The sequence below is a fragment of the Chiloscyllium plagiosum genome, unplaced genomic scaffold, assembly GCF_037043375.1.
Source record: "Chiloscyllium plagiosum isolate Xiang-an unplaced genomic scaffold, Cpla_swu_hap1 HiC_scaffold_34, whole genome shotgun sequence".
NCBI lineage: Eukaryota > Metazoa > Chordata > Chondrichthyes > Orectolobiformes > Hemiscylliidae > Chiloscyllium > Chiloscyllium plagiosum.
In genome coordinates, this window is record NW_028270172.1 from 28,764,031 (window position 1) to 28,785,607 (window position 21,577).

The 21,577-nt window shown below is 43.0% G+C and overlaps 1 protein-coding gene across 1 annotated transcript in view; it reads left to right on the forward strand.

The window, feature by feature from the left end:
* The first annotated feature begins 2,421 nt into the window (after positions 1–2,421).
* Positions 2,422–21,577, forward strand: part of LOC122564415 (genetic suppressor element 1-like) — a 374,593-nt gene continuing 355,437 nt past the window's right edge. The window contains exon 1 of the mRNA XM_043719243.2: positions 2,422–2,572. Coding sequence (XP_043575178.2) covers positions 2,494–2,572 — 79 coding nt within the window. The 5' untranslated portion in view covers positions 2,422–2,493. The remainder of the gene's footprint in view (positions 2,573–21,577) is intronic.

Genomic DNA, 21,577 nt, shown 5'->3' on the forward strand with positions numbered 1-21,577 from the left:
TAGTTACTGCTTGCAAGCATTTTTACTTCCAGTTAACAGCCACATATATGCCAATTTCTACTCCAAAATGTCTAAAGGGCAAAAATATACAGTTACTGAATAAATAGGATAAAATAACTCCTTTGTCGTTAAACAGCTACTACAAAATCATTAACAAGGTGGCAACAGATATTGTGATAACAGCCAAAATCCCTGTATGTCATGCCAAATACTGCCATGTCTATTCTGAACTTGAAATTTATTTTGCATTTGAAAAATTGGACACAAAAAGACTGGAGAGGATGATCACCTGAAAACATCTGATTTATCTTTTGGCTTAAGGCCATTCCCCTGTCTCAAGAATAAGCAAATGAACAATCCACACTGATATAAGTCAATGCTCTTTTCTGAAACCAATCAAAAGGGCATTATCAAATTGAATGGGTTATTCTAAAACAAAGATGCTGGCTGTCTTAAACCCTCAGAGGTGTTAAGCCATGCCATAGATGTATGATCAACATGAACACCACATTTTATTTGAAAAAAAACCTTTGAATTTAGAAAGTTTCATAGGGAGGCAACCATGTTGTTTGAAAGGTCATTTAAGAGCTATTTGAAAATGTAACTAGGAAAGCAACAACACAGCTAGTCTGTGAATCAGACCTGAAATAAGATTCAAAACACTAGACAACCAAAACAAGTGACCAGTCCAGTTGAATGTTCACCTGTGAACCAAACCGGTAGAAATTTGACGACAAGAAACCTCATAGTCTTCTGAGAATCTTTCAATTCAGAGAACTTGAATGTTAAAGCATCAAAACTATATTGGCACTATAAGTCTGTCATGTGGAGATTAGAGATTATAAATTAGAAACTGAGATAAATATGATTTGTAAAAGTACATTGCCTTCACTTTTATCTAATCCCTGTGTGTGAAGAGAATGTTTAAAATTAAATATATGCAACTTTGCATTTCATTTGAGGGTAAGTGTATGAGAATAAGTAGGCTTCTTTAGTCTTAAACTCAGGAAAGCTTGATGCTGAATTATTATTTTTCATACATATTTCTTTCCTTCAAAATATACTGATCACAGGGAGTAAGAGAACACACACATTCTTTCAGTGACACAGTGTGGGGCAATTTTAGTAGTTAAATGCAAGTAAAAGAAGACAATTTTGTTACGTAACAGAGGCTCTCGCAGAGTAGTTGGTACTGTCCAGAAATTTAGTCTGTACTGTAAGAAAGTTAGAGTAATGTCAAAGTAGCTGTAGAGGTTGTGAAACATGAGCAGTAATAATAATATTTTGGATAATTTATTCTTGTTTAGAATCGACTGTACTGCCACTTCTTTTCTTCTGGTTTCTGCAGGGAAACGAGTTTCAAAGGCATACAGCTTCCGGAATTTTGCTGATTCATTTATACAGTTATTATTCATAAGTGCACTGAAGAGTGAGGGAAGAGATGATTTTTGAATGTTCTTTCTTTAATGAAGTGTCTAGTTCACATTAGGGACCTCCCTTGAGCAAGAAAAGTGGGAATTGACTGTATTGGGAATTTGAAGAGAAAAATGTGGTGCCACTTAAATATTGCTGAGTATATTTTCAATAAAATTATCAAATGGATACAGTAAACATGTGCAGTAAACATGTCATTACAGACTGGCATTTATATATCCTTTCTCATGTTCTTTTTCGTTTAAATTAGTCGAGGGGACTGTATAATATGCAACCTGGGAGTGATGCTGATATTGACAGTTTCTCTCCAGACCCATTACACAATCTGTTTTTTGGAATTGTTTTCTCATTTGATGGACGGTACCTCCCTCCATTTCTGTTCTCTTCAGCCAGGACCACCCTAAAGCCATCAGGAAACCACCAACACACCTTACAGATTGAGACATTAATGATGACAGAGACCAATGTTACAAATAGGAATGTAAGCTCCCTTCAAAACGGATCTCAAATTTCCCTCTGCAAAGCTGCCACAGAACCAGCTTTGGGAAAGGGCAGGCTGCTATGACCAATACTCTCTAGCAGGCAAAGACTGTACCAATGAGGGCTGATTCTTAAAATTCATTAGCTATCAGAATGAGGAGGCCAAGTGGTTAAAATTGATACATCTGCAAAGGGTTAAGCTGTTTCTATAGTTAACTGCAGGAGTTTTTTTTCATCTGTTACTATTAATTGGTGTGAATAAATGCCTGAAACAAATTAGCCATGCTTTAATCATTTGCATAAATGTGCTAAACCATCAACAGATAATAAAATAGGTGTAAAAGAGTGAACTTGTACTGCTACCATTAACTGCAAAACAATTATCAGTATCAAGAAACTGTTGGTGCTATGTAAGCATGTTCTGACCAATTAGGTAGGAGAGGGCTATTTCCTGTTCTGCGGAAGGTCTTAGTCAAGCAGAACAGAAGTATTTAGCATAACAAGAACAGACATGACTCTATCAAATTGAATGCACCCAAGCTAGAAAAAGGAGAAATCATTGATTTTTCACAATACAGTATGGCATCTAGTTACACTGCCATGTATCTTCAAATGAAACTGAGGGATCCCAGGAGAAATCTACGCCGATCTTCAAGAGGTACAAATTTAATGCTTACACTATCAATAACTAGTCAACAGTTTACCATTGGGGTAATATTGAAATGACCAAATGGAACTTGTACCTTTGTCTTGACAAATTAGTTATTTGTTAGGTTGTGACATGTATTGCTGGTTATAATTCAGAGCATTTCTCCATATATTTTACATGTAGACAGGTTGAAGGTATATGTGAGTAGAATAAAATAGTCAACATTCTTTTTCTCAGGCGAGTAAAAGGGAAACTTTGGACAAAATATATAAACAATGTCATCCACTCAAATGCTTAGATGAAAGAGAATCACTACGATATTCCTTATTAAAGAAAAAAGTTATATGGCTCTGTTTCTTAGTAACTTTTGTTCTATTCTTAGAATTCATCTGAGGAATATATCCTATCAATTCTGTGTGTGCATGTGTGGGTGTGTGGTTAAGCTCTACTTTCTGCTATCGGGTCTGAGCAAGATGATCTTTGCACGACACTTGTTCCGGCTATGTGGTTTATTTTACAGGAAGCAGTCAGTGATGAGAACTAAACTAAAGAAAGGGTGTACCTAACCACATAGCTGCGCTTAGCTTATGTTTGAATGCATAAAAATGTCTAAGAAAGCATCCCCAGCTTCTGTATTTTGTGACTATAAGTTGCTTGTCTCATTTCCTTTTTAGCATTTGGTTTCAGCTGGGTGAAGCACTGGAACTGAAACCAGGGTTCATAAATAACTGGAGTTTTAAGGGAATGGGGAACTTGACATTTAAAATACATGTCATCTTCCTTGCCTACTTTGAAATCTAAAATAAATTTGCATTAAAAATGATTCAAGTTGTGGTCTATGACAAATATGCATCTGGTTAAAGCACACAACTAATAAAAGTTGTCCACAAATCAGCCATTAATCAAGGTACAAATGCCCAGGTTGATAGATGAAGTATTGAAATAATTCACCACATATATAATAATTCAACTTATATATAAAATCTCATCTCTCCTATTTCCAAATCCAATCAGTAAGTTTTGCTTCCTAATGCTATCTCCTTCCAAGGATTTTGGGATTGTAACTCTTCTTCCTTCACATGCCTTCCATGCTTATTTGGAATTTAATGTTTGGAATTTATTGTGCACAAAGCCTCGCAATATCTCTTTAAATGTCCTTTAGCCCTCATAGCTTTCTGTATCCTCTGAATATAAATTTGCATGCGTCTGATATAGACTCCAATTTTTACAGCCTATTTCAATTGCACACACCTGGCTGTAACCCTACAGTTTTACTATAACCCCATTCTCTTCTTCCTTCACTTCATTCTCCATTTCCTATACAATTTAGCAAAAATGTGAGATGGATAGGATAAAAATATGTAACTGATAAATTCCATGGATATTAACAGCTTTACGGTGGCACAATGGCTCAGTGGTTAGCACTGCTGCCTCACAGCACCAGGGACCCAGGTTTGACTCTAGCCTTGGGCAACTGTCTGTGTGGAGTTTGCACATTCTCCCCATGTCTGTGTGGGTTTCCTCCCACAGGCCAAAGATATGCAAGTCAGGTGAATTGGTCATGCTAAATTGCCCATAGTGTTAGGTGCATTAGTCAGGGATAAATATAGGGTAGGGGAATGAGTCTGGGTGGGTTACTCTTTGGAGGGTAAGTGTGGACTTGTTGGGCCAAAGGGCCTGTGTCCACACTGTAGGGAATCTTAAAAAATGTTCCAGGTTAGAAGAGCCATTTTAGTTGGGAAAATATTTTTCTTTATCCTTTAATGAGAGGTGCACATCACCAGCAAAGCCAATATTTGTTGCCCATCCCAGGCTGCTCCTGAGTCGGTGGTGCTGACCCATTTTTTTGAACTGCAACTGTCCATCTGGTTTAGTTACACCTACAATGCTATTAGAAAGAGAGAATTCCTGGATTTTGATCCAGGAACATTGAAGAGATGGTGATACAATCCCAAGTCAATATGGTATGTGACGTGGATGGTAATTTGGGAGTGGTGATCCCAGCAACATCTTAGCAAGATTAGGTCATTTAAAAAGGGCATTGTGGTAATGGGGAGGGAAATACATTTCTCACCAATTTAGAAGAAAATTTACTACTCTTATGCTACCTGATGTAGCCTCCTATGTATGTGCTGTACAACATGCTCTAGTGGTTATCCATTGTATCAATTGGTTTAGTCTTATAGCCATATTCTCTAACTGGTTCACCGACCTAGCTTTGTGCTCGCCAAGATAAATAATATTTACAGTGGGACAGTTGCAGCAAAGGCTTTAAGTCATCATAGGAATCCTCCAGAAGTTACAAGAAAGGAGGTATGCTGCCAATGCTATTTATACATTGGAGCACATGGATTCATAAGATGAGAGGTGACCTCATAGAGGTTTACAAAATCATGAGCATTATAGATAAAGTGAATGACAAGAGATTTTTCCCTACGGTGGAGGGAGTTCAAAACTAGGCGGCGTATTTTTAAGGTGAGAGGAGAAAAGATTTAAAAAGGACCTGAGGAGCACCTTTCTTACATAGAGAGTAGTTTGCGTGTGGAATCATCAGCCAGAGAAAGTGATGGATACGGGTACAGTTACTATGTTTAAAAGATATTTAGTTAAGTTCGTGAATAAGAGAGGTTAGGACGAATTCAGGCCTAACACAGCCAGATGGAACTAGTTTAGTTTGGGAACATGGTTGGTGTGGACTGGTTGGACTGTTTCCACGCTGTGTTACTCTATGACTATGGCACTATAAGAAGCCTACTCCTATAAACTAAAACAAAATTCAACTGATACTGGAAATCTGAAAGAAAAATGCAAATTGCTGGGACTACTCAGCATGTCAGGCAGTATTTGTGGAGAAGAGAAGTTAAGGCATGGTTTTTCATGGGCGTTATGGAGTCTCGGCCTCTGGAGATCCAGGGAGAGCCCAACATCACTTCAGGCAATGGGTCTCGGGCCGTGAGTGACCAATCGTAGAATTTGCAGGACAGAAACACTGCAGCATATACATGAAGTTTTAAAATTTGACTGAACCGGATTATTCTGATTTGTTCATGTATATGCATACATATATGGCTATAAAAGGATGCTTTTAAAAATGTGCATCCCTACATTTACTAAATTATAAAATACCTATAGTGGGAAGCAGGCCATTCAGCCCATTAAAAGCCACACTGATCCTCTGAACAGCATCCCACCCAGACCCAACCCTCTACCCTGGTTTGTTTCCAGCCTCTGGCAACTGTCTGCTTGTGTTTCCTCTAGGTGCTCCAGTTTCCTCCCTCAGTCCAAAGATATGCAGGTTAGGCGAACAGGCCATGCTAAATTGTTCACAGTGTCCAGGGATGTACAGGCTAGGTGGATTAGCCATGGGAAATGGAGGATTACAGGGATAGGGTGGGGGGATCAGTCTGGGTGTGATGCTGTTCGGAAGGTTGGCGTGGACTCAATGAGCTGAATGAACTGCTTCCACACTGTAGGGATGCTCTGATTCTAAGATGCTCAATTATAATTGGGTTCACAAGTGGACTTGGCTACAAATCCCTCACAGTGAACATGCATTTCAAGCTTTGCCTGAAAGCTTCTGGTAAGTTGGTTCAGGGCTCTTCCATGCACCTTCTCAAAGACAACAGTCTCTCTGGCTGATACATGAAGTATGCTGGTGTGCAAGCCCATCAGACTTTTCTTGTGCATTGCCCTCATCTGAATCCTTGCCAGTTACCTCCCCCTGAGGTGAAAGGCCACACACACTCTATTTTCTCCCCCCGCCAAAAAAAAAACACACACATCTGCGTGGCTTGTAGCTTCATATGTGAAGATTTAATCCTTAACCTGTCTTCTAAGGTATGGACAAGAACTAGATCTGAGTGTCAGATCAAATGACAAGTGTTTCACCCACAAAAAATTGCATTTGGATGGGAATAACAACTACAAAAAGAGAGAAAACATATGCTAATCATGTTCTATAACGCAGAATAGACTGATGGGTATTGACAGAAACAACAATGGCAAAACATGAGGAAGGCATCCATAAAAGCCACAAGGCCCAGTTGTTTCTAAGATGGTGTATGAGCAAGTTTTCTTGAGACAAGTTACCAAAGGCAATAGTTGTGGCCTCATTATTTGAAATCTTCAGGACTCCTCTTTTACATTATTTGAATGTAAAAGATTTCATTATTAGGGCTGCCATCACAGCTGGTTTAGCTAGTGCTACACACAGAAATGTTGGCGGAATAGAGACATTATTCTGAGATGCTGACACAATTGTAAAGCAGAAAAGGTCAGCTCTTCCACTGTATCTCAAGGACTACTGGCTGACCCAATGGTGGTTCTTGCGCAACTGAAAGCATAACTTCACCCAGGTCAAGGGTAGGGGAAAGCAGAGGTGCATGTTTACAAGACTGTGGAATAAGTGCAAAGTTAGATTTCATGAAGTGCACTACGCAGAATCATGCTTTTATCATTGGATTCAATGACACTGCTGGCCTTGATCTATTTTTCTGCCATTGTAATTACGTGGTGTCTTCCACTGCTTCACTTTTGCTGCTGAATATTATGAGCCAGCTTGTCCTGCAAAGGGGAAAGTGTCAGAAAATGCAGTGCATTTGGGTGGTAGGCTGACTTAGCTGGAAGAAGATTGAAGCAGTGAGGTGGGGGGTGACGGGGGGGGGTGCGAGAGATTTGCTGTAGTGGTACATGGGTTGGGTAGAGTGTCAAAATGTTAAACTTGAGTCTTGATTGCTAGAGATTGTTGATGGTCTGTGGTGAGTGTGCGATGTATCAAGTAGTATGAAGTTGAAGATGCAGTTACCAGGATATCATATTTTAAGATACATTCCTTGGCCCTGATCACTCAAGTGAGATCATTGAAATTGCTCCACTGCATCCAAATTTGACTCTTGTTCTGACTTCTGTGGCTATCTGTCTCCCAGGTATTTCAAGCTCTGGCTCAAGGGTCTTCTAGCCTTTGTAGATAAAGTACATGACCTTAGTTTTAACTTTCAGAACTAAGGTCTCCAGCACTTTGTCCACACCCTCTCTCAGACCTGCTGCACTATTACTCAAGTTTCTTCCTGTTCCTGACTTGTTTCCCACCCAGATAAAAGAACCTTCAATTGATGTAAGCCTTACAGGAATTAAGACACAAATGGGGCTGAGCTTCATTCCACCATCATGGAAATGAGAAGACCGTGTAAATTTTCCCTGTAGCAGCATTGTTTTCACGTGAAACACCAGTTAATTGTGGACTGCAATCCCCATGTCAATTATGAATGCTTATTGAATTTTTGGTCCCTTTTCTTAGCACAGGGTGGGCTTTGCTGTGCATTTGATTTCATAGTTTGTCATCAAATTGATTGTCTAAATCCTACTGGTCACACCATTATTTTGAACACAATACTTCATTGCTGGTTTTAATGATGGCGGCATCTGAGTCACTGGAGAGAACCACAAATCACTGGAGAGAACCACAAACTGGAAAAGAGAGAGAGAAACACAAATTAGAAGGGATAGAGAAACATCAACTGAAAGGTAGCGAAAAAGAAACATAAACTGGTCAAGAGAGGAACGAAAAAACATAGACTGGGAAAGAAAAAGAGAGAAACTGGGGAGAAAGGAAGTTAAAAAAAACACAATGGGGGAGGGAGAGGGAAACACAAAACTGGGTGGATATAGCATACTTGTTGCATAACTTGCTTGCTTGTTTTTGTGTTTTGATTACAGTGTCTGTACTGTTTGCTGCATCTAAAGCTTGCAAGTATTGGTGTCCAGCTGCAGCGATGTTATATTTTCAGCCATTTACTAGCAGTTTTCAAATGCTACAACCTTTCTTTGTCAAGTGGTCTGTTTGCATGCTTCAATAGGTTAGACAATCACGGACTCCACTACTCTTGTGGGATCTTTCTGCTCTTCAGATTATTGACTCTGTGTAAACTCTCAGCCACAGCTATGAATATCATGACAGCTGGTTTGACCAGTTCTGCATCTGTTGGTCTATGAAGCATAGCTTTAGCCTTTGTTTAAAAAATTTGAACTCAAGTAGTACACTTGTGGCTTTCCAATTCATGGTAGAGGATTTGACATCCATCCTTCTGCTGTTCATTTGTCTTTTCACTTTATTTTTAACATTGCGTACTTGTGCTGTGTTTTCAGTACTGTGTTTTTAGTGTTTCTTTCTGTTTTTTTGGTTTAAAATCTGTCTTGGGATTCGTTTGCTGACTCGGCATTTTTCCCAATATAGCACTCTTGGTTTCGTTATTGTTTGAATTTGGACATTCTTATCCTTAGCTCAACCCAAGGCATCAAATAGCCATTCAAATTTGACGGAACTTTCATGTGGGGTGGCTTTGAATCAGCTGACTACTTGCACAAACCTGGCCAGCCTGGAGATAGACAGACACAGTTTGTGAAGAAATTTTAGAAACTGAAAGTTTAAACTTGCAATGGACTGGTTTCTGCTGTCTAGGAGTCACTACAAAAATCTATGATGCGAAGCTCACCGTCAGAGACTTGACTCGCACATGTGAGACTATTAACCCTGGAGATCCGATGCTGATTAATACTAAGTATGACTCTGAGATAAGCCATTTATGTTCCTGACCCAAACTGACTGCTACCCACCTGACTATCCTCTGACCTGACCCAATGCCTCCCCTCCGCAAACACCCCCCTACCCATTCACTCACTCCAATCACTGAAAAACCTGTGATCTTTCAATTTTAACCCGGATATAGCAGCCACTGTGAGAAGGAGGCATGCCCTCTCTACACCTATTTTCCTTGTGTTAACTTGTCTTCTCTGGGGATGGCTGCGCTGACCCCAGACTTCACCTGGGATCAAAAGTCCTGGGTGCAAGTTCCCAAAAAGATTAGGATGCCAAAATATTTCTGGGCAACAGCAATATGAGTGTCAGCAATACTTACTGGAAGATCTGGAACAATATGTGTTAAATCTGGAGTCAAACAGATTTTCCTTCTTTCTGAAAACTAAATCTTTATCTCTCTGAAGTTTCATTTCTACGCAGCGTTGTAAGCATCAACGGATGTGTCAACTTTTACGTTGCTTTTCTTTATTGTTTATATAACCTGCTGTGAATCACAGGATGTCATGAAACTGTACGAAACTACTTATATACTGTATCTTCCTCAATTGAATGAGTGCAATTTACTTGGTGTTTTGCACAGTTAATACTATTAATATATTCCAAAATATTTTTGCTTAAATATTATTCAATAATGTTTTTCATTCAATACTTTTGCAAGTTTTCTTTAACTTATATAATTCATCTCATTGTTAAATAACAAGTCAAATATTCTAGTTGGGGCTTTCTGATATCAAGATGTGGCAGCCACACAGCACCAGGGACCTAGGTTCAAGTCTACCCTCGGGTGGCTGTGTGGAGTTTGCATAGTTATCCCATGTCTGCGTGGTCCCCTCTGGGTGCTCTGGTTTCCTTTCATAGTCCAAACGTTCGGTGGATTTGCCATGCTAAATTGCCCATATTGTCTAGGGATGTGCAGGTTAGGTGGATTAGCCATAGGAAATGCAAGGTTACAAGGATAAGGTGGGATGCTCTTTGGAGAGTTGGCGTGGACTCAGTGGGCCAAATGGTCTGCTTCCACACTATAAGCAGAAGTAATAATGTAAATGGAAGTTTATGAAGGCACCATGTGTCAGCAGGCCTGATAATCCGATCTATCCCGTAGAATGGACAATCTCGGAAGGTTTGCGAAGCTACTTTTCACCATTCTTTCCAAATGGTCCCCCAGGTCTAAAGGGGAAGGGAGATTCTTGTTGCTATACCGGATCTCTGTTAGCTGTTCAGATATTATTCAGCAGCCAATGCGACCTCTTGTTTTCAAATTGCACTTACCCCTCTCTGCATCCATCAACTTACTCCCAACGCTCTAGCAATGCACAGCTGTTTGTAAAGAGTAAAACCTGTCAACATTTTACAACTCCCTGTTGTGCAAAGTTTTAGCTCCCTCTAGTGTAAGTCTATTATTGTTTATGTAACATTTGGAAGGTAATTGACTGCACTGATGGAGTTTGTCGCCCAAAGTGGAGTGATCTGTTTTTGATTACACGCTTGAAGGTGCTTGGACCTTCAACAATTGAACAATGTTCAATATGAAGTGTTTTTTTATGTAAATTATGTCAGTTTATCCTTCTCTGATTCAATGCCAATAAATCATTTAGTATTCTAAATACAGCAAGCTCATCATAAAAGCGATGATTTCGTTAAATTCATATATTCCTCTTGAATTTCTTTCATTTTATCATCTGACATGAAATTTAACTCGGTGATTTCAATTTATTCAGTTTATTTGATTTATTTATTATTGTCACGTGTACCTAGATGCAGTGAGTGCAGCCTTCTGGACTCAATATCGACTTCACTCTTTTCTGCCCAACTGTTCTTCTGTTTCTGGGCTGTATCCCCTACCTATTATCCCCACTCCTTATCCCCTTCCACCCAGCTTTCTGTATATAAACTGATGTTTTCCTAACTACCATCAGTTCTGAGGAAGGATCATTCAATTAACTCTGATTTCTCTCCACCGATGCTGCCAGATCTGCTGAGCTTTTCCAGCAATTTCTGCTTTTTGTTTCTGATTTGCAGTATCTGCAGTTTTTACAGTGAAAGCTTTTGTTTTGTGTGCAGCACAGGCAGATCATACCGTACAAAGTGAATAGGGTGATCGAACAGAACGAGGAATACAATGTTACAGCTGCAGAGAAGGTACACAAGGAGCTAGATCAATATTAGGCTTGAAATTTGAGAGGTCCTTTCAGAAACCTGATAACAGGAGGGAGGAAGCTGTGCTTGGACCTGTTGGTCCATGTGTTTAAGCTTCTGCATCATCTGCCCAATGTTGGAAGAAATTATAACTAGGGTGGAAGGGCTCTTTGATGATGTTGACTGCCTTCCTAGGGCAACGAGAAATGGAGATGGAGTTAATGAATGGTTGGTTTGCGTGATGGGCCGGGGTCTGTACACAACTCTCTGTAGTTTCTTACGGTCCTGGGCAGTGAAGTTGGCATACAAAGTGGTGCAACCGGATAGAATGCTTTCTACGGTGCACGTTTAAAAATTGTTAAGAGTCTTTATGGGCATGCCAATTGATGAGAATCTTTACAGACGTTCACCAGGCTGGCATGGTGCCTGGATAATATAAATTAAAGATCGATCAGTGATCTGAAGTGAGTTGTATTCCTCATTCTTCTGTTCCACGTCAGCATCTTCTTGCACACTTTCCTGGTTTCTGTCATCTGAATTACCTTTAGTGATTATTGAAGCGAAAACATTTCCCTCAAAAAGGGAACATGAGATAGCTTTGGCAAATAGGATTAAGGCAAATCCAAATAGATTCTACAAATACATTAAAGGCAAAGTAACTAGGAAGAGAAGAGGGCCCCTTAAAGATCGACGAGGCCATTTAAGTGTGGAACCACAGCAGATGGGTGGGATACTGAAACAAATATTTCACATCAATATTTATTGCGAAGAAGGACATGGAAGCTAGGGAACTTGGGAAAATACATAGTGATGTTCTTGAAAAGTGTCCATATTACAGAAGAGGAGGTGCTGGAGATTTTAAAATGCGTAAAGATAGATAAATGCCCAGGAACTGATCAGGTGTATCCCAGAACTTTGTGGGAATTTAGGGAAGAGATTGCACGGGGTCCCTTGCTGAAATATTTGTATCATTGACAGCCCTGGGTGTGGTGATCTTGCCCTGGCCCTCAACACCCAAGTTCCCACTTCTTGCCAGGAAGCTTGATTTTCTCCTGACCCAAAAATCCAAGACTTCATTTAATCTAGTGCCCATTCTGACTTGTGTCCCAGAAGCTCCAACTGCTGAGTCATGGTGCTGCAGGGACTCTATGAGCTACGCCAATTCAGACAGGCCAGGTCAGGTAATCTGATATCTCTTTCAATGTTCAGAACTGTTCTCCTATCCAAAGCCATTTGACGTCATTAACTTGAGTGGAAAATAACTGCAACATTCCTTTAATAGAGTCTCTCAAATGCCGAGTCATTCAATTTGATGAATACAAGATTACAAGTTTAATGAACAGCACATTCAAAGCAATATTGAAATTATACAGATTTTAAATACCTTTTCAGTAAACAGATTGATCAGCATATTGAAATTATATTGAATCAGAGTTGTACAGCAAGGAAATAGACCCTTCGGTCCAATTATCCGTGCCGACCAGATATCCTAAATTAATCTAGTCCCATTTACATTTTGTCCATATCCACCTAAACTCCTCCTAGTCATGTACCCATCCAGGTGTTCTTTTAAAAGTTATAATTGTACCAGCCTCCTCCACTTCCTCTGGCAGCTCATGCCACACACACACCAACCTCTTCGTGAAAAAGTTGCCCCTTAGGTCCCTTTTAAATATTTCCCAGCATATTCCAGATCAGAGATGAACCATGTAGAATAACAATTAGATTTCATGGAGGTGACAGTTCTTCTAATACAGCATCATCTCAAAATTATACCTCAAGACTGATGATGAACAAATCAATGTACTATTACATTGAGCAAGTCTGATTGCAGATGATGTTATTAGCAGACAAAGATCAAAACTGCAAGATAGGGATGCCATGAGCATCTAGCCAGGCTTATAGTTTGTGAGTGTTAGGAAAGCAAGTGAAAAGCCCAGAGATACAGCTTGGTCCAATCTCTGAGCTGGGTACCTGGCCCTGCAGGCAACAGAGCAATACTAATTCCCAGTGTGCCTCAAAGTGCAGCTTCGAGGAGCAGAAGCATCAGTGGATTGAAGAAGTGCCATGAGGATCCTGGCAGGGTTTGGATGCCAGCATCTGTCGATGGGGGAGGGAAGGTGGTGTGGCAGGTGCCCTGAAATGTTGATGTCAGATGCCATACGTAGCAGTCTGGAGGAACAAGCAGTGAGCTTAATTTGCCAGTTTTCACTCTGACCTTTGTGTTGGAAATTATCAACATCAAGATTCCTTGTGGAACTGCACATTAGTGAGGTGCAATTAATGAGGCCAATAATCAGCAATAAACACCCAGTCAAAGGCACCTCACAGTTGCTGAGCACGAATCCCACCTTGATGCCCAGAAGTCTGTTTGAAAATGCAATGAGTTGTTCCCAACAGTTCATGTCCTTCACGCCCCTATAAATTCCATCCAGTGGTTCTAAAGACATTAATGTTCACATTAACCTAGATCCAACACATTCTACTAATGGGCCCACCACAACTGTGTGTGACAAGGAGTTCCAATCCAGCTTTCAAAGGGAGCAGGATCCTTGTACCAGCTTCCTGAGCTCTTAGTAATTCTGCTTGAGCAATATTATTTATTGCTATCATGCATAACTCACCTTGCTATCTCAGAACAGTGTCTCTTCTGTAGATACGCAACAGTGGTATATTCTTTACCACAAATCGGCAGATAGGCCAAAGCAAAAACAGATGAGGTCTGGTGACAGACTACCTCAAACAAATCTTACCCAGTACCACATCCTGGTCAAGTTTTTCTGTTCATTCTCTCTGACCTTTATATCTTTCCTGGTGTGGCATTCAGAATTAGCAATGATACTGGAGCTGAGGTCTAATCAGCACTTTATAAAATGCTAGTACGGACAGTTTAATTTTATTTTCCAATCCTTTATTTAAAGGTAAGATGTGATTTTGAACTTAACTGCACTGGGGCATTGTTGGACTAGTAGTATTATTGTTAGGCGATTAATCCAGAAACTTAGCAAATGTTGGGAAGACCCAGGTTTCAATCCCATCAGTGCCAATGGTGGAATTTGAATTAAAGTTTTTTGAAAAATCTGCAGATAAGAATCTACTAATGACCATGAAACCATTGTCATTTGCCCGAAAATCCCATCTGGCTCGCTAATGAAGGAAATCTGCCATCCTCAGCTGGTCTGGCTAACTCCAGATTCATAGCAATGTTGTTGACTCTCAACTGCACTGTGAAATGGTCCAGCAAACCAATCAGTTATATCAATTGCTACAAAGTCTCAACAAAGAAATGAAACCAGACAGATCACTTGGCATCAACCTATGCACAGGAAAAATCAATGGCAGAAATAATTCTGTCACGCCTATCCGCCACGCGAAGGCCTCCGAGCCCTCCGTTTCTTCCTCCCACGCCATCCCCACCAGTACCCTTCCACCAACACCCTCATCCATCTGGCTGAACTGGTCCTCACCCTAAACAACTTCCCCTTCCAATCCTCCCACTTCCTCCAAACCAAAGGGTAGCCATGGGCACCTGTATGGGTCCCAGATGTTCTATATGTGGACCAGTCTATCTTCCACAGCTATACCGGCACCTGTTCCTTCGCTACATCGATGACTGACTGCATCGGCGCCACCTTGTACTCCACGAGGAGGTTGAACAGTTCATCAACTTCACCAACACCTTTCACTCCGACCTCAAATTCACCTGGACCATCTCAGACACATTCCTCCCCTTCCTGGACCTCTCCATCTCCAACTCTGGCATTGACTAACCACAGACATCTACTACCAACCCAATGACTCCCACAGCTACCTAGACTAGACCTCCTCCTACCCTGCCTCCTGTAACAACTCCATCCCTTATTTCCAATTCCTCCACCTCCGCTGCGTCATACAGAATGACCAATTCCATCGAATAAAGTCCCAGATGGCTTCCTTCATTCAAGATCGCAATTTCCCTTCCCACATGGTCGACAATGTCTTCTAGTGCATCTCCTCCAGTTCCTGCACCTCTGCCCTTGAACCCCACCCCTCCCAATGCAACAAGGACAGACATCCCGGTCCTCACCTTCCACCCCATTAGCCTCTGTATAAATTACATCATTCTCCACCATTTTCATCACTATAAACAGACCCCACCATCAAAGATATATTTCCCTGACTACCCATATCAGGGTCCCAGAGAGATCATTCTCTCCACAACTCCCTTGTGAGATCCAGGCCCCCCACCAGCCCACACCCACTCCTGGCATCTTCCCCCGCCACCACATGAAGTGCAAAACGTGCACCCAAACCTCACCCCCTCCCCTCTGTCCAAGATTCCAAAGAATCCTTCCTCACTCGACAGAAATTTACCTGTATCTTCACAAATGTCATCTACTGTATCCGTTGCACCTAATGTGGTCTCCTCTACATTGGGGAGACAGGACGCCAACTTGCGGATTGTTTCAGAGAACATTTCTGGGACACCCACACCAACCAACCCCACTGTCCTGTGGCTGAACACTTCAGCTCCCTCTCCCACTCTGTCAAGGCCAGACAGGTCCTGGGCCTCCTCCATCACCAAACCCTAACCACCCGACGCCTGTAGGAAGAACATCTCATATTCCGCCTTGGGACCCTGCAGCCACATGGGATAACTATGGATTTCAACTACTTCCTCATTTCCCCTTCCCCCACATTATCCCAGTTCCAAGCTTCCAACTCAGCACTACCCTCTTAACCTGTCCACCACCTTTCCCATCTATCTGCACTACCCTCCTTCTCCCCCACTTTCATCTATCTATTGCATTCTCAGCTACCTTCTCCCCAACCCCACCTTCCTCCATTTTATCTCTCAGCCCACAAGCTTCAATTCTGACAACGGGCTTATGCCCGAAACGTTGATTCGCCTGCTCCTCGGATGCTGCCTGACCGGCTGTGCTTTTCCAGCACCACACTCGCTTCTCTGATCTCTCGCATCTGCAGTCCTCACTTTCTCTCAGAAATAATTCTGCCAACCCTGCAAAGGCTTATTACTAACATCTGAGGCATACTGCCAACATTGGGAGAGTAGCAGATGGTAACGGAATCAGCAAGAGGGAAAAAACATACTTGACCTCATTTTGTTCAAACTGCCAGCTGCAGATGTATCTGTCCATGACTGTATCAGTAAGAGCGACCATCGCATGTTCCTTGTGCAGGTGAAATCCGGCTTCATGTTGAAGCTACACTCCATTGTTTTGTGTGGCACTATCACTTTGCTAAATGGGACAGAATTCAGACAGATCTAGCAACTCAAACTCAGGCATTGTTGAGGCACCGAGGGCCATCAACAGTAGCAAAAATGTACTTCAGAACAATCTGTATCCTCATGGCCCAGCATATTTCTCACTCAACCATTACCATCAAGCCATGGGACCAATCCTGGGTCAATGGAGACTGCAGGAGACCATGCCAGGAGCAACACTAGGTATACCCAACAATGAGATGTCAACCTGATAAAGCTACCAAACAAGACTACTAGTATACCAGATAGCATAAACAGCAAGTGTTAGACAGAGCCAAGCGATTCCATACCATTAGATCAGATCTAAGCTCTGCAGTCCTGTCACAACCAGTCATGAACGGTGGTGGACAATGAAACAACTGACTGGAGGAGGAAGCTCCACAAATATTCCCACCCTCAATGATGAAAGAGTCCAGCACATCAGTGCAAAAGATAAGGCTGAAGCTCTCACAGCACTCTTCAGCCAGAAGTGCCAAGTGGATGATGCATCTCCGCCTCCTCCATTGGTCCCCAGCATCACAGATACCAGTCTTCAGCCAGTTTGATTCACTCCATGTGGTATCAAGAAGTGGTCAGAGGCAATAGGTGCTGCAAAGGCTATGGGTTCTGACAACATTCAGGCAATAGTACTGAAGACTTGTGCTCCAGAACTTGCCGCTCCCCTAGCCAAACTGTTCCAGTACAGTTACAATATGGCATCTAACCGACAACGTGAAAAATTGTCCTGTCCACAAAAAGCAGCATAAATTCAACCCGGCCAATTACCACCCCATCAGTCTACTCTCAATCATCAGTAAAGTGATGGAAGGAGTCATCAATAGTGCTCTCAAGCAGCACCTGCTCAGAATTAACCTGCTCAGTGCCCAGTTTGGGTTCTGCCAGGCCACTCAGCTCCTCACCTCCTTACACCCTTGGTTCAAACATGGACAAAATAGCTAAATTCTAGAGGTAAGGGAAGAGTGACAGACCTTGACATCAAGGCTGCATTCATCCTAGCCTGGCATCAAGGAGACTTTGCAAAACTGGAATCAATGGGAATGGGGGCAAACCCTTCACTGGTTCAAATCATACCTGGCACATAAGAAGATAGTTGCAGTTGTGGAGGTTAGTCATCTCAGCTCTAGGACATCTCTGCAAAACTTCCCCAGGATAGTGTCATCAATGATATTCCCTCCATCATAAGGTCAGAAGTGAGGATATTCACCAATGATTGTACAATGTTCAGTATTCATGACTCCTCAGATACAGAAGCTGTCCATGTTCAAGTGTGGCAAGACCTGGACAATAACAAGGTTTGGGCTGACAAGTGGCAAGTAACATTTGTAAGTAAAACACAAATACCAGGCAATGGCCATTAGATTACTTACAGTGTGGAAACAGGCCCTTCGGCCCAACAAGTCCACACCGCCCCGCCGAAGCGCAACCCACCCATACCCCAACCCCTACATTTACCCCTAACCTAACACTACGGGCAATTTAGCATAGCCAATTCACCTGACCTGCACATCTTTTGGATTGTGGGAGGAAACCGGAGCACCCGGAGGAAACCCACGCAGACACGGGGAGAACGTGCAAACTCCACACAGTCAGTCGCCTGAGGCGGGAATTGAACCCGGATCTCTGGCGCTGTGAGGCAGCAGTGCTAACCACTGTGCCACCGTGCCGCCCATCTTCAATAAGAGATGATCTAATCATTGCCTCTTGACATTTAATGGTGTTTCCATCACTGAGACTACAGCTAAGGTAAAACAGTTTGTTTCAAAATTACTTACCTGTAGCGGGCAGCGGTGTTTTTTATTCTCTCTTCACAAAAAGAGCGGGAGCAGCAGAGGAAGTGACGGCAAACAGAGGGGCAGCCGGGAAGGAGAACTGTGAGTATAAATACTCACCCTTTAATCACCAACGGTCATTTGAGTGGGAGCAGCGGAAGTGAGGTTGGAGCGCATAGCTGGGCGGGAAGGTAAGTGATTAGTATTTGAGTGGGTGTGTTCTAGACCCCAGGTCCTACTTCCGTAGGGCCTCCCTCCCACCCTCCTCCTCTAACCTAACTTTAAAGTCCACAGGTAAGTGACTCAGTGTTATTGACTCAGTGTTCTTGTTTTTGGAGAAAGTGTACAGTCATGGCAGCGCAGGCGGTGAAATGTTCCTCCTGCAGGATGTTTGAGGTAGGGGTGACCACTGATACTCCTGCCGACTTCGTCTGCAGGAAATGCAGTCAGATCCTGATCCTCACCGAACGAGTTAGGGAACTGGAACTGGAGTTGGATGAACTGAGGATTATTCGAGAGGCTGAGAGGGTGATTGATAGAAGCTACAGGGACATAGTTACGCCGGAGAACAGAGGTAGCTGGGTAACAGTTAGAGGTGGGAAGGGGAAGAAGCAGGCAGTGCAGGGTTCCCCTGTGGTCGTTCCCCTAAAAAATAAATATACAGCTTTGGAAACTGTTGGGGGGGACAGCGTTGCAGGTGTAAGCTGCAGTGAAGGGGTCTGTGGCTCTGAGACTCAGAAGGGAAAGGGGGAGAGGAGGAGAGCGCTAGTTATAGGGGACTCTCTAGTTAGAGGGACGGACAGGCGGTTCTGTGGACATGGGCGAGACTCACGGATGGTTTGTTGCCTCCCGGGTGCTAGGGTCCGAGACGTCTCAGACCGTGTCTTCAGAATCCTTAAGGGGGAGGGTGTGCAGCCAGAAGTCGTGGTGCACATTGGCACCAACGACATAGGTAGGAAGAGGGGTGGGGAGGTCATTCAAGAGCTCAAGGAGTTAGGCTGGAAGCTAAAAGCTAGGACAGACAGAGTCGTCATCTCTGGGTTGTTGCCGGTGCCACGTGACAGTGAGGCAAAGAATAGGGAGAGAGTGCAGTTGAACACGTGGCTGCAAGGCTGGTGTAGGAGGGAGGGCTTCAGATATTTGGACAATTGGACTGCATTCTGGGGAAGGTGGGACCTGTACAAACAGGACGGGTTGCACCTGAACCAGAAGGGCACCAATATCCTGGGGGGTAGGTTTGCTAGCACTCTTCGGGGGGGTTTAAACTAATTTGGCAGGGGGATGGGATCCGGACTTGTAGTCCAGCAAGTAGGTTAGCTGTTTGTCAGGATGCCCAAGACTGTAGGGAGGCTGTGGAGAAGGTAGCACTGACAGGGACTACTTGCGGACACAGAGATGGGCTCAAGTGCGTATACTTCAACGCAAGGAGTATCAGAAATAAGGTGGGTGAACTTAAGGCGTGGATCGGTACCTGGGACTACGATGTTGTGGCCATCACGGAAACGTGGATAGATGTGGGACAGGAATGGCTGTTGGAGGTTCCTGGTTACAGGTGTTTCAGTAAGATTAGGGAGGGTGGGAAAAAAGGAGGGGGGGTGGCACTGCTAATTAGAAATGGTATAACGGCTGCAGAAAGGAAGTTTGAGGGGGATCTGCCTCTGGAGGTAGTATGGGCTGAAGTCAGAAATAGGAAAGGTGCAGTCACCTTGTTGGGTGTTTACTATGGGCCCCCCAATAGCAGCAGAGATGTGGAGAAACAGATTGGGAAACAGATTTTGGAAAGGTGCAGAAGCCACAGGGTCGTAGTCATGGGCGACTTCAACTTCCCAAATATTGATTGGAAGCTCTTTAGATCAAGTAGATTGGATGGGGCGGTGTTTGTGCAGTGTGTCCAGGAAGCTTTTCTAACGCAGTATATAGATTGTCCAACCAGAGGGGAGGCCATATTGGATTTGGTACTCGGTAATGAACCGGGACAAGTGGTGGGCTTGTTAGTGGGTGAACATTTTGGTGATGGTGACCACAATTCTGTGACTTTCACCTTGGTTATGGAGAGAGATAGGTGCGCACAACAAGGTAGATTTTATAATTGGGGGAAGGGAAATTACGATGCTGTAAGGCAGGATTTGAGGAGCATACGTTGGGAGCTTAGGCTGTCAGGGAAGGATGTGGTGGAAATGTGGAACTTTTTCAAAGAGCAGATATGACGTGTCCATGATATGTATGTACCTATCAGGCAGGAAAGAAATGGTCGTGTGAGGGAGCCTTGGTTGACGAGAGAGGTTGAATGTCTGGTAAAGAGGAAGAAGGAGGCTTACATAAGGTTGAGGAAACAGGATTCAGACAGAGCAGTGGAGGGATACAGGATAGCCAGAAGGGACCTGAAGAAAGGGATTAGGAGAGCTAAGAGAGGGCATGAAAAATCGTTGGCGGATAGGATCAAGGATAACCCCAAGGCATTTTATGCGTATGTGAGAAACCTGAGAATGACGAGAACGAGGGTAGGTCCGATCAAGGACAGTAGTGGGAGACTGTGTATTGAGTCGGAAGAGATAGGAGAGGTCTTGAACAAGTACTTCTCTTCAGTATTTACGAACGAGAGGGACCGTATTGTAGAAGAGGAGAGTGTGAAATGGACTGGTAAGCTAGAAGAGATACCTGTTAGGAAGGAAGATGTGTTGGACATTTTGAACAACTTGAGGATAGACAAGTCCCCCGGGCCTGACGGGATATATCCTAGGATTATGTGGGAAGCAAGAGAGGAAATTGCAGTACCGTTGGCAATGATCTTCTCGTCTTCACTGGCAACGGGGGTGGTACCAGGGGACTGGAGAGTAGCGAATGTTGTGCCCCTGTTCAAAAAAGGGAATAGGGATAACCCCGGGAATTACAGGCCTGTTAGTCTTACTTCTGTGGTAGGCAAAGTAATGGAAAGGGTACTGAGGGATAGGATTTATGAGTATCTGGAAAGACACTGCTTGATTAGGGACAGCCAGCACGGATTTGTGAAGGGTAGGTCTTGCCTTACAAGTCTTATTGAATTCTTCGAGGAGGTGACCAAGCATGTGGATGAGGGAAGAGCAGTGGATGTAGTGTACATGGATTTTAGTAAGGCATTTGGTAAGGTTCCCCATGGTAGGCTTATGTGGAAAGTCAGGAGGCATGGGATAGAGGGAAATTTGGCCAATTGGATAGAAAACTGGCTAACCGGTCGAAGGCAGAGAGTGGTGGTAGATGGTAAATATTCA